The sequence below is a fragment of the Plasmodium yoelii genome (assembly GCF_900002385.2).
Source record: "Plasmodium yoelii strain 17X genome assembly, chromosome: 13".
Classification (NCBI taxonomy): Eukaryota; Apicomplexa; class Aconoidasida; order Haemosporida; family Plasmodiidae; genus Plasmodium; species Plasmodium yoelii.
Window position 1 is genome coordinate 1,968,957 of NC_036185.2, and position 18,175 is coordinate 1,987,131.

At 23.9% G+C, this 18,175-nt stretch overlaps 3 protein-coding genes across 3 annotated transcripts; 2 read left to right on the forward strand and 1 right to left on the reverse strand.

Moving 5' to 3' along the window:
- Positions 1 to 294: 294 nt before the first annotated feature.
- PY17X_1345100 (lactate dehydrogenase, putative) lies at positions 295 to 1,682 on the reverse strand (the record flags this gene model as incomplete). Its single annotated transcript, XM_022957213.1, has 3 exons — positions 295 to 786; positions 878 to 1,269; positions 1,562 to 1,682. The coding sequence occupies 3 exons, from the start codon at positions 1,680 to 1,682 to the stop codon at positions 295 to 297; spliced, it is 1,005 nt and encodes a 334-aa protein (XP_022813668.1).
- Positions 1,683 to 4,663: 2,981 nt separating this feature from the next.
- PY17X_1345200 (conserved Plasmodium protein, unknown function) lies at positions 4,664 to 14,998 on the forward strand (the record flags this gene model as incomplete). The annotated part of the gene is made up of 1 exon (XM_719502.3): positions 4,664 to 14,998. One exon carries the CDS (start codon positions 4,664 to 4,666, stop codon positions 14,996 to 14,998), a length of 10,335 nt encoding a protein of 3,444 aa, XP_724595.3.
- Positions 14,999 to 15,663: 665 nt separating this feature from the next.
- PY17X_1345300 (conserved Plasmodium protein, unknown function) lies at positions 15,664 to 18,002 on the forward strand (the record flags this gene model as incomplete). The annotated part of the gene is made up of 5 exons (XM_022957214.1): positions 15,664 to 17,029; positions 17,209 to 17,251; positions 17,380 to 17,525; positions 17,675 to 17,807; positions 17,936 to 18,002. 5 exons carry the CDS (start codon positions 15,664 to 15,666, stop codon positions 18,000 to 18,002), a joined length of 1,755 nt encoding a protein of 584 aa, XP_022813669.1.
- Positions 18,003 to 18,175: the final 173 nt, after the last annotated feature.

An 18,175-nucleotide genomic window follows, 5' to 3' on the forward strand; every position in this document is an offset into this window, starting at 1 on the left:
AAAATACAAGACAACATGACATTACTATTTGCATGAACGGTTAATGTTAAAAAACTATATATTTGCATATATTTATTTTTTTCGAAATACAAGTATAAAAATATTTTAATATATCAATGGATATAATATATATGTATACCTTATGACATTCATGCTTATTTTATCGTCAGTATTCTATGTAAGGCTAAATACCGTAATATGTTTAATCTTTTAAAATTAAAAAATTATAATCACACACATAATCATACATATACACGTACATATATATATTTATTTATTTCATATTTGAGAGTATTAATTTGGCTTTGGTTCTTCTTCTACAACGGATTCATGCTTATAATTGTCGAATAAATAGCTAATATGTTTTAATGAATCATCAAAAAGTTCCTTTTCTTGCGTATTTAAATCGAGTTCTATAATTTTTTCAATTCCCTTTCCTCCAATGACAACAGGGACACCTGCGAAAACGCCCTTGTGGCCATATTGGCCGTTAAGGTGAATTGAACATACAAGAACTCTTTTTAAATCTTTTAAATAGGCTTCAATAATTTCAACAATAGCTAAAGAAGGAGCAAAACATACTGATCCTTCAGGTATTAAATCTAATAATTCTAGACTTGTGTTTTTTGTCTTCTCAACAATTTTACTTATTTCTTTTTCGGTAATTGCACCTTTTTTTGTAAAATCACATAATGGAATTCCATTAACACAACAATATCGTGGTAATGGAACCATTTTATCTCCATGTGCTCCAATTACAAATCCTTGAACATCACCAGGGTTTACCTAATTTAAAATTAAAACAGTTATTCATTTGTAAACAATGAAAAATAATATATTTATACGATTATTTATTTTTATATGCACTATTTCTTACTCTTAATTTTTCTGCCAAATTATGTCTTAGACGCGCACTGTGTAATACCCCAGCCATACCACATATTTTATGAGAGGGTATGTTTGCATAATCTTGTAAAACTTTAGCCATGCAATCAACTGGGTTAGTAGTAACTACTACAAATGCATGAGGGCAATGTTTTTTAATTGCTTTTGAAACATCTTTTAATAATTTTACATTTGAAGTATATACTTGTTTTTCTATATCTTCTTCGTCAAATTCTGCGAACTCTCGTTCAGATACTTCTATTGTCACTACTACAACTAATGAATCTTTAATATCTGTAATATCACTTGTTCCTAATATATTTATTTTTGATCTGTTTATAGGTCTTGTGTGTAAAATATCTAGGGCTCGTCCTTTTGATAAATCTGAAAATGTAAAGAAATCAGGATATATACATGCACACACTTAGCTAAATGTCATTTGTATTATACTTTAAAACATTATGAATATTATGATTGTAGCTAATTGTTCAGATAATTTAAAAAAAAATATATATATATAGCCAAATTAAAATATGGAATATGTTCATGTGAAATTGGTAATGGTGATTTTTGCATTATCAGTTTATTTATTAAAAAAATATTTATAATCATGAAAAAGATTAAAAAAAAGGGTGAATTTTATTGACTATAATTATGCTAATATATATTTGTTTACCTTTTCTAAAATCGTGTAAAACTACATCCCCCAAATTTTTTTCGCATATCATATGGGCCAAAGTGCATCCGATGTCGCTAGCACCTAAGATGCTAATTTTAGGATGTTTAACAGAAATCATTTTAGGATAATTAAAAGGGTTATACAGTTTTGTGTTTAAGATTTTCTTTTTTTAATTCTCAAAAGGGCAACTGATTTTTTTTTTTTCAGTTGTCTTTACTAGCCAAATGAAAAGAAAAGGATACAAATAAATATATATGGATATTTGTGTACATTTTTAATGTTAGTGTATTTTTTTTCAGATTCTTTATATATAAATAAATATTTATTTTTAACTTACATATTCACAAAAAGAGACTATATGGGATTGTAAAACAATTAAACTGATATATATATATGTATAGGGAATAGACTTTATTTTTATTACTATATAAATATATCTAGAATAATAAATAAGAAAATAAATTTATATGAATATAAATATAAATATAATTGATTGCATGTAATATATATATATATAAATATGTAGGAGACTTAATAATAGATGTTTCTTAAACGGAATGAAGATACAAATTTATGTATTGTAGATAATCCCCAATTTATTATGATATTTTATTACTAACTTATTTTATGATTTTCTTTTAATATATATGTGTACACATAATACATATTAAGCCTTGTTTTTAGTATGTATAAAATAAAAGCCCAATGACAAGAAAGATGAAAAAAAGTACGAGAGAAAAAATAATAATATAATTATATTAAAAAAAATATAATTTAAATTTAAATTAAAACTAAAATAATATCGATTTTAAGAAAAAATAGCGGACCTAAAATATACTAATTTTATTAATGAAAGAAACAATAGTCTTTTAATACTATATAGTGTGTATTCCTACATACAAATATTTGCACGTACACATTTGAGTATGTATTAGAGAGTCCTTAATATACACACAAAAATTATTTTAGAAAAGTGGGGAAAGATTTTCTTAAAATATATTTGAAGCTCAATCGATGTATATAATATATCCTATATAAATTATACATGTCTATATTTTTTTTATATGAATAGATTCTTTATTTTATTAATAATTTGAAGTATTTATTTATTGGAATAAGAAAAAAGAGAAAAAATAAATGCACATATATCCTGATGTCTGTTTACCCTTAACATATATACAAGGTCATACATTATATCTGTAACATTTTATACTATATTTTACAAGACAATCTTTTGCAAGACAAAAAATAATATCGTGCAATTTATATATATCTAAAATTACAAGATCATAATTAGAAAATAGGAATAACTATAAATTTTTTATTGCATTTTTGTACGTATAAAAAAAATAATAATATTTTAATTATTGAAAATGCAAATGTGGATAATATTTTATTTAACAAAAATGCTATATGGATTAAACAGTTAAATAAAAAGATGTACACAATTATATATATCATATATTTATTTTCATTATTATATTAATATATGCATTTTTTCATAATAGTGTGATAGACAATGTTGGCTTTTCTCTTATGTACATATAAAAATAATTACAAAATTTATTTACTTTTACAATTTTAAGAATTTTATTTATTAAAAAAAAAAAATTATAAACAATAATATAAAAAAGTATGCATATGCAATTTTTCTCCTTTTTCACATTTTTAGACTCCCATTATACTGTTTTTCAAAATTTATGAACAAAATTATTATTTGTACAGGCAATATAACTATGCATAAAAATAAAACACATAAATAGGTATAACTTATATCGTGTATTTCCATTCAAACTTGAAAAGAAATAAAAAAAAATGCATAAAACCAAATATAGTATATTAAAAGATTTAATACCTTTGTTCTTTAAAATTATTTCTAAGTCACTCAAATAACTATATATACTTTAATTGTTTATATTTCTTTGGTATAATAATTGTATATAGAATGTTTTATTTTCTATTTTCGGCCAACTTAGTATTTTCTTAGTCTCATATTTTCATTAAGTTCATACTCACTATTCTTATGATTTCGTTATTTCCTGATAATGTTTCCCAGATTTGTTATTATAATAAAATAATTTGATTAGCAAAAAATAAAAATATTCCCTAAGTTAATCTTTTCGTTTGTTCTTTTTTTTAATTTTAAAAATTTACATTTTCATGAAACATTCTAATTAATGAATAGATATTTATCATCGTGTCTCTGCTTCCCTATTTCTACTCAAATTGTTGCGCAAACGTGCATACACTGCTAAAAGGGAAAATGTTATATAAATATTATATATATTATATATATATATATACATATACATATTGTATACACACGTACATATTTTTTCGAGGTTGGGAACATGGTATAGCAAAAGAATAATAATAAGACCAAAATGAGGGTTATTCAAAAAATGTTTTAGAATTATAAAATTAATGGGCAAATGAAATAAAATAAGAGACTAAAGAAATGTTACAACCTTTATTCGTTCTTTTGCCCGTTCTTTTGCCCGTTCTTTTGTTCGCTCTTTTGTTCGCTCTTTTTTTAATTTACAAAATTTGTTCACGCGAGTAATAAATATATAATCGTATATTTCTCTTTTTAGGTGTGTGCTAATTTTTAAAAAATATTTATTTTACAATTTTTTCATATTCTTTATTTTTTTTCGAACAAATAATTACCGAAACATGTTATAATAATAAAATACCCAAATTTAATAGAAGAAAAAAAAAAAAAAAAAATTGAGAGAACAAGAAACTTTTTAATAGTGTAACAAGCAACTTAATTTTTTTTTTTTCTCTCTTTTTGTTTATCCATTTAATCATTTATTATTTGTTTATTTTTCCATTTATATACTTATTTATTATTAACCTTTTGTTGCTACTTTTGTTTTTTCAGTATAATTTGTGTAAATTGTACTTAAAATAGCGGCAATTATTATTCTTGTATATATACACACACACATTTGTATGTATATTATAATGTTTTGTTAAACTGACGTATATATAAATATTTATTTATTTAAGCTTTTGGATAGTAAATTCCAGATAAATGTAAATAATTTCGATTTATTTATTCTTTGTTAATTCGCTAGTTTGACTGAGAACAAGATGTCTTCATCATTAAGAAATATATCCATAAAAAGTGTGCTGAATAAAAAAAAAACAAAAATAAAAAAAGAAAGTTATATTGAAAATGCCCATATAAATGAAATTGTTGGTTGTGATACAAACACAGATCATAATGAACCCAACGCTTTTTCAAAAAAAGAAAAAAAAACAAATATCGAAAACCTTAATAATAGTGATTATCAAAGAAACTGTTCTAATCTTGGGTCTCTAAAAAATGTAATAGAAAAACATGAACTAAAAAATAAGAACAGGAATACTACTAAGGCTTGTTTAATTAATAAAGATGATGAAAATAATATTTATAATGTTAAAAAATTTAAAAAAAAAAAAAAAAATATGATAAAAAAAATGTCTTTACCAATGAACTCAAAAGTTGCTAGTATAAATAAAAATACAAAAAAAAATGTAGAGAATATAACATTAAATTTTATTGATACAAATGTAAATGGTGATGAAAAAGCTAGCGATTTTATTACTCATTCAATTAATGAAAAAGTGAAATTACAAGGATATGATTTTTACAAAAATAAAAAATCAGTAATTATGAAAAAATCTCAAAATGCAAATATCTTTAAAAAAACAAAAAATATTAAACTTTTATTTAAAGGAAAAAATATAAAAGAAATTTTAAATAAAAAAAAAAATACAAAAATTGCTAACCATGATCAACAACAAAAAAACAAATGTTGTAATCTAAATATCGATAAAACAAAATCGAATTCGAATAATTCGGAGAATTTTTGTAATGAAGAAAACACCAACAATTTATCTATTAATAATTTTGATAATATACATGATAATAGTTATTATAATATAAATAATTTAGACAATAAGGAGAATGGAAATACATATACAAACCCTCGTTGTAATATAGATACTGAAAAAGATTGTATTTATTCTATGTATCATAAAAACGATATAATAGATAATATAAAATATTCTGAAAAATATAATAAAGATAATTTACTGGAAAATGAAGATATTAAAAATAGTGATCATGTAACATTTTTAAAAGAAGAAATAAATGATGATAACTATTTAAGTACTAATTGTAAATCTATTCATGTGAATCAAAATAAAATAAATAATAATTGTTCAGAATATAATGACATGTATACGAATCAACAAAGCAATGAATCTAGAGATGGATACATTACATATAAAACGTGTGTCTTACTAAATGAATTAGGAGATACCAATAATATTTTATGTGAAAATGGTGAGTATTTATCTGTTAATGGCTATGGCTCCAATAATAATGAACATAAGGGAGAAGAAAAGGGAGAAGAAATAGAAGAAGAGGTGGGCGAAGAAATGGAAGAAGAGGTGGAAGTGATGAACGAAGAAATAGAAGAAGAGGTGGAAGAGGTGGGCGAAGTGATGTACGAAGGAGACTGTATTGTAAACCCTGATGTACGGGATCATTTAGATGTAAACAAAATTGAATATGAAATTTCTCAACATAATGAGCTTGATGAGATGAAGATGTCGAAAAATATCAGTCCTGTGGATAAGAACCAAAGTTTAGATGAGGATAATAAAAATTATGAAAGTTCGTCCAGTAATTTTAATGATTTAACTGATGGGTCGATTTCTAGTATATCTGATTCATTCAGCTTAAAACGATTACCCAAAATTCCGAAAAATATAAATTTAATAGATAGTAATGAAGATATAACAAAATTAGATGAAGAAGATTTATGTTCCTCTTCTTTAAATATTAATCTAAAAGGATGTAAAAAAAAAGAAAAAAAGGGAAAAAGAAAAAGAGAATTAAAAAAAAATGGTATTTCTAAAGTTTATGAAAATGATAAAACTTGTTATTATTCAACTACAGTTTCAAATAATAAATTAAATATAAGCCAAGAAATATATGAAGATAATAATATTGTTAGTGTATCTGAAGAACATAGTAGTTCATATCTTGAAGTAGGTTATGATATGAATAGTAATATTAGTTGGGAAGGTAAAATAAAAGACGAATATGAATCCATTTGTGATAAAAATATAATCAGATGTAAACAAAATTCTGATAATTTCGAACCAGTTAACAAAGACTTGAACAATGATTCAGGTTGTGAATCGAATTTTTTGACTAAAATAAAAAAAAAAATAAATAAATATGATTTATCAAAATCTGATAATTATTTTATAGACAATATAAATGATGAAAAAAAAAATGTTGAAAAATTTTATTTTGCAAATTCTGAACATAGCTATAGTAATAATTCTTCACTTAATTTGAATATGTGTATACAAGATTCAAATGGAAAAAAAAATAATATTTCTAAAAAAGAAAATAACAATGATGATACTCATTATAGTGATGAAAATAATTTTTTAACAAGTAATTCATTAAACATGCAAAATTCTGATCATAGTTCTGCAATAAATATTGAGAATACAGGCGATTTAAAAGAATCACAAGAAAATATCGAAATAGAAAATGAAGATAAAAAAATAATTTATCATAGTGACAATAATAGTAATTTTGTTAATCAGGATAATAATGCAATGGACTTGTCATTACTTGAAATGGGTGAATTTGGTCAAAAGAACCAGGAAATAAATCCCATTCAATGTGATGATGCATCTAATAATGAATCAGAGCAAGAAGATGATAATTGCATTGGAATAAATAATTATAATGCCGATAAAAATGAGAAATATGAAGGTAGTGATGCCGATAAAAATGAAAAATATGAAGATAGTGATGCCGATAAAAATGAAAAATATGAAGATAGTGATGCCGATAAAAATGAATATTTAGTAACACCTCGTTTTTATAGTAGTAATATTCTTTCAAATGCAGACAAAAATTTTCATGGTGATTCTGAAACGGTGCAGTATCGAGACGATATTATAGTGCACTATCGTAATGTCGATAACAATCCTAGTGCTGAACTGTTTTATTCTTCGTCATCCTTAAGCAGTCATAATAGTCTTGAACAAAGTCAAACAAAAATGCATGATAATAAAATATTAACAAATAATAATGAAGACGAAATTAAAATTATGTATTTTTCAAATGAACATGAAGATACAATAAACGAAAAAAGTGATACAAGTTTTGAAAATGAAAATAATAATTATAAAATTGAAGATAGTATGGAAATTTCAGAATCAGTTAACTTAGTAAATTATGTTGAATATGCTCAAAATGACGATACTGAATTTGAAAAAAATGAGATAGTTGACAAAGACGGAAATAAGGATAACTCTGAACAAACAAAATACAAAAATGATTCTAAAAAAGAAGTAAAACCAGAAATGGGATATAAAATAAATGACAACTATAGTACTATGGTAGACTCGAGTTTTCTTATTGAAGACGAAAAAGATGGAAAATTGGAAAACAATTCGTTAAACGATGACCGCAAAAAAAAAAAAAAAACTATATTCAAAGCGAATATATTGCAAAGTATTAAAAAATTTATGGGAAAGAGAGGCGCGCCTTCCCCCAAGAAAATTGCTCAGCGTGAAGAAGCAGAAAAAGGAGAAGAAAATGCAGAAGTAATAAATGCTGAGGTAGAACCAGAAAAGGGGGAAGAAGATGTAGAAGTAATAAATGCTGAGATAGAAGCAGAAAAGGGAGAAGAAAATGCAGAAGAAATAGATATTGAGGTAGAAGCAGAAAAGGGGGAAGAAAATGCAGAAGAAATAAATATTGAGGTAGAACCAGAAAAGGAAGAAGAAATAAATGTTGATATAGAAGAAAAAAAGGAAGATGAAATGTATGTTGAAATAGAAACAGAAAAGGAAGATGAAATGTATGTTGAAGTAGAACCAGAAAAGGAGGAAGAAATAGATGTTGAGGTGGATTCAGAAAAGGAAGAAGAAATATATGTTGAAATAGAAGCAGAAAAGGAAGATGAAATGTACGTTGAAGTAGAACCAGAAAGGAAAGAAGAAATAGATGTTAAGGTAGAGTCAGAAAAGGAAGAAGAAATATATGTTGAAATAGAAGCAGAAAAGGAGGAAGAAAAACCAGAAGAAATAAGTGCTGAGATAGAACCAGAAAGGAAAGAAGAAATAGATGTTAAGGTAGAGTCAGAAAAGGAAGAAGAAATAGATGTTGAAGTAGAAGTAGAAAAGGAGGAAGAAAAGCCAGAAGAAATAGATGTTGGGGTAGAAGCAGAAAAGGACGAAGAAATATATGTTGAGGTAGAAGAAGAAAAAAATGAAAAAGAGTATGACAATAATAATGATAAAACTGATAACAATAGGTACGAACAAAGTATTTCATTGGATAGAGACAAATTAGAATATAAACATTTTTATGTTTCTAATAAAAATACCGAAATGTTAAATATTAATAAAAATATATTCGATCAAAACATAAAATATTATAAGAGAACTAAATCGATGGAATATAATTCATCATTATACATAAATAAAGACTATGAAAAAAAACATGCATATTCGGATGATGAAAATATAAAAATAAATAATAAATTAACAAGACAGAAAACTGAACAGCATAATAAAAATTTTATTAAAATAGATGAAACGTATGATAAGGAGTGTGATTTAAAATATGGGGATAAAAAAACAAAAAATAAAAACGAAAATTATCACGATAAAGAACTTAAATATAATTCTAATGATGATTCGTCAGTTTGTAGTGAATTTGATAATAAAAAATATATAAGCACAATAAAAAGTCTTCTACATGAATTTATGGAAAAGAAGACAATTTCTAAGAATACAAATATCAGTGTTGAAGAGGAGATCATAGATGTAATACCTTCTGCGAAAATAATAGAATCTAAAATAGCAAAGGAGGGTTCAATAGGAATAAACATAGTAGAAGCAGAAGAAGACGCATTTACTTCAATTCCTATCTGTACTAATCTCAAGATCGATGAAGAAAATGAAAGAATAGAAGATTCCAAACTACTTCAAGATGTTAAAGAAGATGGGAAAAAAAATATTCCTTCGAACATAATCGATGAAATAAATATGATTAAAATTAACAATGACCAGTTAACAAAAGAAAATGATTCTTTGAAAACAAATTATTACAATTTAGCAAATCTGATAGATGCTATTAAGAAAGAAAAATCGAAATATGAATTCGAAAACGGCTCGTTAAAAGAGCAAAACACCGAACTTAAAAGTGATAACGAAACGCTTAGATGTGATAACGAGACTCTTAGAAGTGACAACGAGACGCTTAGAAGTGACATTGAGACGCTTATAAGTGATATAGAGACTCTTAGATGTGACAATGATTCGTTAAAAGAACAAAACACCGAACTGAGAAGTGACAACGATTTGTTAAGAAGTGATAATGAGACTCTAAAAAGTGACAATGATTCGTTAAAAGAACAAAACACCGAACTGAGAAGTGACAACGATTTGTTAAGAAGTGATAATGAGACTCTAAAAAGTGACAACGGCTCGTTAAAAGAACAAAACACCGAACTGAGAAGTGACATAGAGACGTTTAGAAGTGACAACGATTCGTTAAGAACTGATAATGAGACTCTAAAAAGTGACAATGATTCGTTAAAAGAACAAAACACTGAACTGAGAAGTGACAATGATTCATTAAGAAATGATAATGAGACTCTTAGATGTGACAACGATTCGTTAAAAGAACAAAACGCCGAACTTAGATGTGATAACGATTCGTTAAGAAGTGATATAGAGACTCTTAGATGTGACAACGATTCGTTAAAAGAACAAAACACCGAACTTAGATGTGATAACGATTCGTTAAGAAGTGATATAGATACTCTTAGATGTGACAATGATTCGTTAAAAGAACAAAACACCGAACTTAGATGTGACATAGAGACGTTTAGAAGTGACAACGATTCGTTAAGAAGTGATATAGAGACTCTTAGATGTGACAACGATTCGTTAAGAAGTGATATAGAGACTCTTAGATGTGACAACGATTCGTTAAGAAGTGATATAGAGACTCTTAGATGTGACAATGATTCGTTAAGAAGTGATATAGAGAAGCTTAGAAGTGATAATGAAACGCTAAAAAGCGAAAATAAGACAATAAAAGAGCAAAATGGGGAACTAACCCATAAAGGGGAAGAGCTGCACAAACAAGATGAGGAATGGGAAAATAAAATTTCCAAACTTATGGAAGAAAATGAAAAGATAAAAAAAGATATGGAAAAAATATATAAGGAAAAAAATGAGACCAAAAAAGAATACGAAATATTATTAGAAGAAAAAAATGGTTTGAAAGCTGAAAATATTAACAATATATTAAAAATAAAATTATTAAAAGACGAAATAACCAAATTTAATAATAGCAGAACAGAGTTAGAAATAGAATTGGAAAACAGCAAAACAAATATAATGCAAAAAAATGAAGATATTAATAATAAAAATATATTAATTGATGAATTAGTTAGTGAACAAAAAATTTTAGAAGAAAAAATATTCATTTATAATGCAAAAATTAAAGAGATAGAATCTAAGGATATTGAAAACAATAATTTGAAAATAGAAATAAGTGAAATTAAAAATATCATGAATTCGAAGGACATAGAAATATGTGAAATTAAAACAAATGAATATGCATTGAGAGAAGAGATAAAAAAATATATTAACATGGCTGATGTTGATAAGCAAAGAATAAATAATTTAATGAAAGAAGTAGATATTTATAGAACCGATTTAGAATCTATAAATTTAGAAGTAAAAAAATACCAAAATGAAGCAAAAGCTCATGAAGACGAATCTGATAAAATAAAGAAAGAATTAGATGCATACAGACATGAAATAGAAAAGATACGAGCCGAATCTAATAAAATTGATGAAGAAAATAATAAATATAAAAATGAAATAAATTTATTACGAAAGGATAACGATGAATTAAAAAATAAAGTAGCATATTTTGATGCAAAAGAAGATGAATTTTTTAAGAAAGAAAAAATAAACAAAGACTGTGAATTAACAAAATTTGATCATGTAAAAAAAGAAAACGAGATCATGCAAAGCAAAGATGAAGGGAATATATTCGATAAAGATGACGATAAAGATGACGATAAAGATGACGATAAAGATGACGATAGTGAGGACCCAGACGAATCTATAATAAATAATAAAGAGAGTAAAAAAAATAAACTATATAATTTTTTTAAAAATATAACAATAAACAAATCATCTCCAAGAGAGAATTTAATGAATTTATTCGGAAAAAAAAAAATAGAAATTTTAAATAATAAAGAAGTTGAAATTCAAGCAAAATTAGATTATACAAATTATGGGAAAATATGTGAAGAAATTGATGAACTAGATCTTGAAAAATTACAAAATGCACACAAACAGCTGATAAAGGAATATATATTTTTAGAATACTTTTTTAAAGAATATAAAAATGATAAAGAAAAATTAGACATAAAAAATAAATATAATGAAGATGAAGAAATAACAAAAATTTATAATATTATAAATAAATTGAATCCAGAAAAAAAAAGGGAAGTGTTTCAATACCTCGAACAATTATGCAGATCATTATCTTCATCTGAAATTTGCAAAGATGATGAGAAAAAAAACAAAGTTAACAATTTTGAAAATAAATTTGAAAATAAATTTGAAAATAACTTTGAAAATAACTTTGAAGAAATAGAATGGTTAAACATGATAAAAAAATTATTTATAAAATTAGACACAAATGAAAACGACACTATTTTAGATAAAATTTTTAAAAAGACAAATGAAATTATAAAAAATGTTAAAATAATAAGAAATGATTTATCGAATATAAATAGTAGTAATAATAACAATGATAATTATATGAATACACAAATAGATTGTTTTAAAATAATTGCACATCTAAATACCATATTTGGAGATATTTTATTTATTAATTCAAATATAACACTGATTCAGCAAACTATAAAAGACAAAAATAAATTTATGGACAATTCCAAATTAGATGTATTTAAAAATATAGACGCTGATAATGATAAAGCAAAAGATACAGCATTTAATAAAATGGAAAATCAAACAAATAAAAAAAGTGAAGAAATGAACTTTGTAAAAGGAATACATAAATCTATTTTGCATGAACTCTTAAATGAGGAATGTAATAAAAATAATACAGAAAATATAAAAGACGATGAAGAAAATTATTTTGAATGGGAAAAAAATTTGATAACTTTTTTTGAATTATGTTTTTGTAGTGATTTGTTCATAATTTTATGTCATTTATGTAAAGGAATAAATGAAATCAATTCCTATGTAAAGAAAAATGAAGATGATAAATTAGAAAGAAGCATTTTTTATTTTATGAAATCCCTTGATGATATAATTAATTTTTATAAGTCAGATAATGTTAATACATATTTTTTAGAACCATATGTTGATTTATTTTATTTGATAAAACATTATATAGTAAAGGTTGAACATATAATAAAATCTGAAAAAAAAAATAAAATTTTCAAAATTGTTTATGAAATTTATAATATTAAAAAAATAATTAGATTTATTTTATTGTCTTTTTTTAAGTTTCATAATATAAATACCTTATTTGAAATTCAACCTCCTTTATATCATAGTACCGTTACTACTGTAAGCGAAATAAATCAACAAAATTACAAAAATGTGAAAGATGCAAAAAAAAAAAGAGATATAACAAATTCGAGTTATATAGATGAAGATGAGAATATGCTAAGTGGCAAATTTGATAAAGATGAGAATATGCTAAGTGGCAAATTTGATAAAGATGAGAATATGCTAAGTGGCAAAATTGATAAAGATGAGAATATGCTAAGTGGCAAATTTGATAAAGATGAGAATATGCTAAGTGGAAAATTTGATAAAGATGAAGATAGTATAGAACAAAGCTATTGGGGAAGCTTATTGTATAGCCAATCCTACACTAGACATATAGAAAGTAATATATTTAATACGTGCCAAAATAATAGTAAAAATAGAGATGTATCGAAAATAGAAGTGAGAAAATATGAATCATCACAAAATAAAAACAAAGACAATTATTATTGGAATGAATATGATACAACCTTTAGAAAAGAAAAACATTATATGAATAAAATTGTCAGAAAAAATACAGAAAATGTACTAACTCAATTAAATAAAATAACAAATCAAATTATCCAATATAATTATAATTCACATATTATTCCAGCATTAATAGCTAATTATATTGATGAATCAATTATTTTAGAAAAGAAAGAATATGAAAAAGAATTTTCATATAGAAAAGAAAATTTATATGATAAAAATAATACTAGTTGCCATATTTTAGTAAAAAAAAAAATTTTAGAAAATATAAAACTTAACACTATAATAATTAATAGTACAGATTTTATAGAATGTATAAAAGAAGATATTATAAAAGAAAAATTAAATAAAAATTTCTTTTTTAAAAAAAGTTTTTATATAAATATAGACATAATTCATAAACATTTATGTATTATGTTTAGGTTAAACATAGGAATAAATTACGATTATTTTCATGATAAATTTATTTCCTTTTTAAATAAAATTATTTCACAAAATATTAACACCACTGATAATGATACTCCACAAATAAGTATCACCAATATTCCTAAAGAAATGAATTATGATGATTCTTATTTTAGTCAAAATAATTTAAATTCACAAAATGATAACACATCTCAAAAAAAAAATAATGATACAACCATTATGAGTTACCCACTACTTGATATTGATAATAGGTTCATGGGAATATTATTTAACATGTGGCAAAAAATGGAAATAAAATTTTTCGAAAAAATATACAATGATAATATTAACCATTCTTCTAATAAGATTTTAGAACCCGAAGAAATATCAAAAAAAAAAAATTCTAACAATATTTTGACTGAAAACAAACCAAACTATAATATTGATATAGATACACAAAATGATGATAATAAAATAAATGAAGAAAATGAAAATTTGATAAAATCAAACACATTTTTAAGCAAATATAAAATATCGAATGAATTAAGAGAGCAAGATTATTCCATAGAAGCATATGTAAAATTAATGGTTCTAGATGTGTTTAAATGTAATGATGAAAAAAAAGAAATAAGTTTAGAAGATTTTATTATTCTTTTTAAAAAACTCAAAATAAATATTAAAATAGATGCTATTCAAACTATTTGGGGTATCATAATTGGGTGTAAAAATATTAATATAGCAATCAAAGAAAAAATATCAATTAAATTATTTATTAAAAAAGCATATACGACTAACCCTTCATTAATATTCTATGAATTTTGTAAAACAAAAGTGAAACTCAAAGAAGCGAAGAAAAATATCAAACTCCTTCAAGCTTATAACAAAAGAATGCTTCTCTTATTAAAAAAATGACATTATTTGTTCAGAAAAAAGTGGATGAAAAATAGCTAAAATTGGTTATTTAAAAAAAAAAAAAAAAAAAAAAAAAAAAAACATTTTAATATATTGTTCATATTGTTCATTTTGTTCACTTCTACATTAGGAAATATTATACATTTGTTTACTCAATGCAACTTAATATTTCTCTACATGTGCAAATTTATTTTTTGGAAATCATTAGTGAAAAATAAAATCTATCTGTTACTTGCTTGAAAACTTTATTTATTTGTAATTTTTTTATTTTTTTAATTATTTTTTCGAAATAAACTTTTTAATTTTTTGTTTAAATAGGAATTTTGTTAAAGTTTTTATATTCATGTTTGTATGTATACAATATTCGACTTGATAGTTTCACCATACCTTTTTCAATCCGGTCTTTATCTCACCTCAAATATTTATAAACTTATTATCAAAGCGAGCAGAGATGCATATAGATGCATACATACATATGTACTCGTTTAAAAAAATTAATACAGTTTTAGTTTTAGCATGATTTGCTTACAATTTCTTTATTATTGTTGACCTATTTGAGATATGTAAATATAAAGATATTTTGTGGAAATGTATGTATGTAGAAAATGATCCCCAAATATATAAAATTGTAAAAAAAAAAAAAAAAAAAAAAAAAGGTATTTGAAATGTTGAATAAAGCAAAATTGGGAGAAAAAATAAGCATATTAAAAAAGGGAGGGTATAATAATATAATATTAAAAATATGCTCAACAAAAAAATGGGGAAAATATAGTTTCTGTTCATTATCAAATGATATAAATGATATAAATAATAATAAATGTCAAGTTGAAAAATTTCCAACAAATTTTCTAAACACACAAGAGTTAAAGTTAGTATATAATAATAGGAAACACACATTTACAAGTACTTATGAAAATCGAATAAATGTGTTTCTAAAACCGTTGGAAGGGGATATATTACAAAATGGTAACAATAGTGGCAATAGCAATAGTAGCAGTGGCAGTGGCCAGGTAGCTAGTTTGGGTGTGGAAGAAAATGTGAGAACTACAAAAAAGGGAGACATCGAAAAAGGTAGAGATAAGTGTGAAGATGATAAAAATAGTTCAAACGAAAATAAAAAATATTGTTTAAAATTTTTACAAGTAGACCGATTTGATGCTTTAAAAAATAACAAACATAAATATGTGTATGATTTTGAAATAGAAAATATTACTGAACTTAGTAAATATGAAGCAGGAGAAATTGTAAATGTTTTTTTTTGGACAAAAGAAGAAATTGGCATTGGATTGCTAAATAGAAAAAGTAATATAGTAATAAGAATAATAGAAAATGATATAAAAAAAACAATAAATGATACATTTTTTATTAAGCAAATATATGAAAGTATTAAAAAAAGATTTAAATATATTTATAATATAAATTTATATGAATATATGCATTCATTTAATTTAAAAAAAAATGGAAAATTATTTTGCAAAATAGTTAATTCGACTAATGATAATTTACCAGGTTTAAATGTTGAAATATATAATAATAATATATATATAAGATATGACAATTTAGCTATACAAAAATATAGTTACATTTTTGAAAAGGAGTTAGATCGAATTTTTACACCCAAAAATATTTATTGTAAAAAAATAATTAGTAAAAAAGAAAAAAGAGCACAAAAAGGGAAAGAATATATATTAGAGCAAATAAAAGGTGATGATTTAGAATTAAATTATTTTGAAAATGGATATCAATTTTTTAATAATATAACTAATATAACTTATGATATTTTTCATCTTTATAATAAACAAGATCGTATATTTATAAAAACGTTATCTTCTTCTTCTAACATTCTTAACATTAATGGAAATGTTGGGGAGTATATAATTGGGTCATCTTTAAAACCCGCAGAAAATAAAGACATGAATTGTAATGAAAATATATCAATTATATTATCTGATTGTATAAAAAATACAAATTACATTGAAAAAAACGTTGTGCATAACAATTGCAAGCACATAACAGTGTTGCATAGAGAAAGTGAGCTCAAATTTGTTATTTTTATTACAAATACGTGATCATGTTGCAAATACGTGATCATGTTGCAAATACGTGATCATGTTGCAAATACGCGATCATGTTGCATTTGTGTATGATTGCATTTCCTTACCTTTTTATCGCATATAATAATTTTATTTATTTTTTACGATTTTTATAAGATATTCTCGAAGAGTTAAATAACATGCACCTGAATAATTTAAAGTAAGAATTATTTTCATTTTTTATGAGCCACCAATATTTATATACAAACATGTTCTGCATGTCTAGATATGCATTCATTCCTCTATATCACAATCATATAAGCACTATATTATTTTTCCTCTTTTCAGATTTGATCTTGTTATATTTAATATACAAAGCAGTATTGTTTATCGAAAAAGTTCGTATACTAGTGTGTACGGAAAAAGACACTTAGTTTCTTTTAAGGGAATACATAAATATATAAATTCTATAGAAGATATTTTGCAAAAAAATGGTATTTTATAATTAAATTTGTGTCGTCAAAATATCTTTTGTTCATATTATTTTCTACGTTTCCGTTATAGTGCACTATCTCTTTTTTTTTGTATGTATTGATTATCTATATATATACATTCACATGTTTTCCTCGGGTCCCTTTTGTAGGCATGCTTTTCATAACAGTTGAATTATCAGCCATAGATTACGATAAGTTTTTAAATATTGTTAGATGTGTGTTTGAGAATAAAAAAACGAATATATCTATTATTTATGAAAATTCATGTAGCATAGAAAATAAGTAAGTTTTTTTTTATATATCACACATAATTTTATTTATTAAATTGGGATATAAATTTTACATCATTATCTATTTCGATTCTTTGTTTATTTTTTAATTGGTTATTATTTTTTTTCTTTTTATTTTAGCATACTTAGCAATGATCACAATTCATGGTATTTGAGATCTGTATGTTTTAAGTTAGGACATGATTAAAACATGTTACCATGTTACCAATTATACAAAACAATTAATATCAACGAAAATAATTTTATAAATTAAACTTTGTTTTATTCACTATTTTAATATTTATTATCACAATTATTTAACTATTGTCAAATTTTTACTTTTTTTTTGTTAACTTTGGAAAAAATATTTTTTTTTTACCC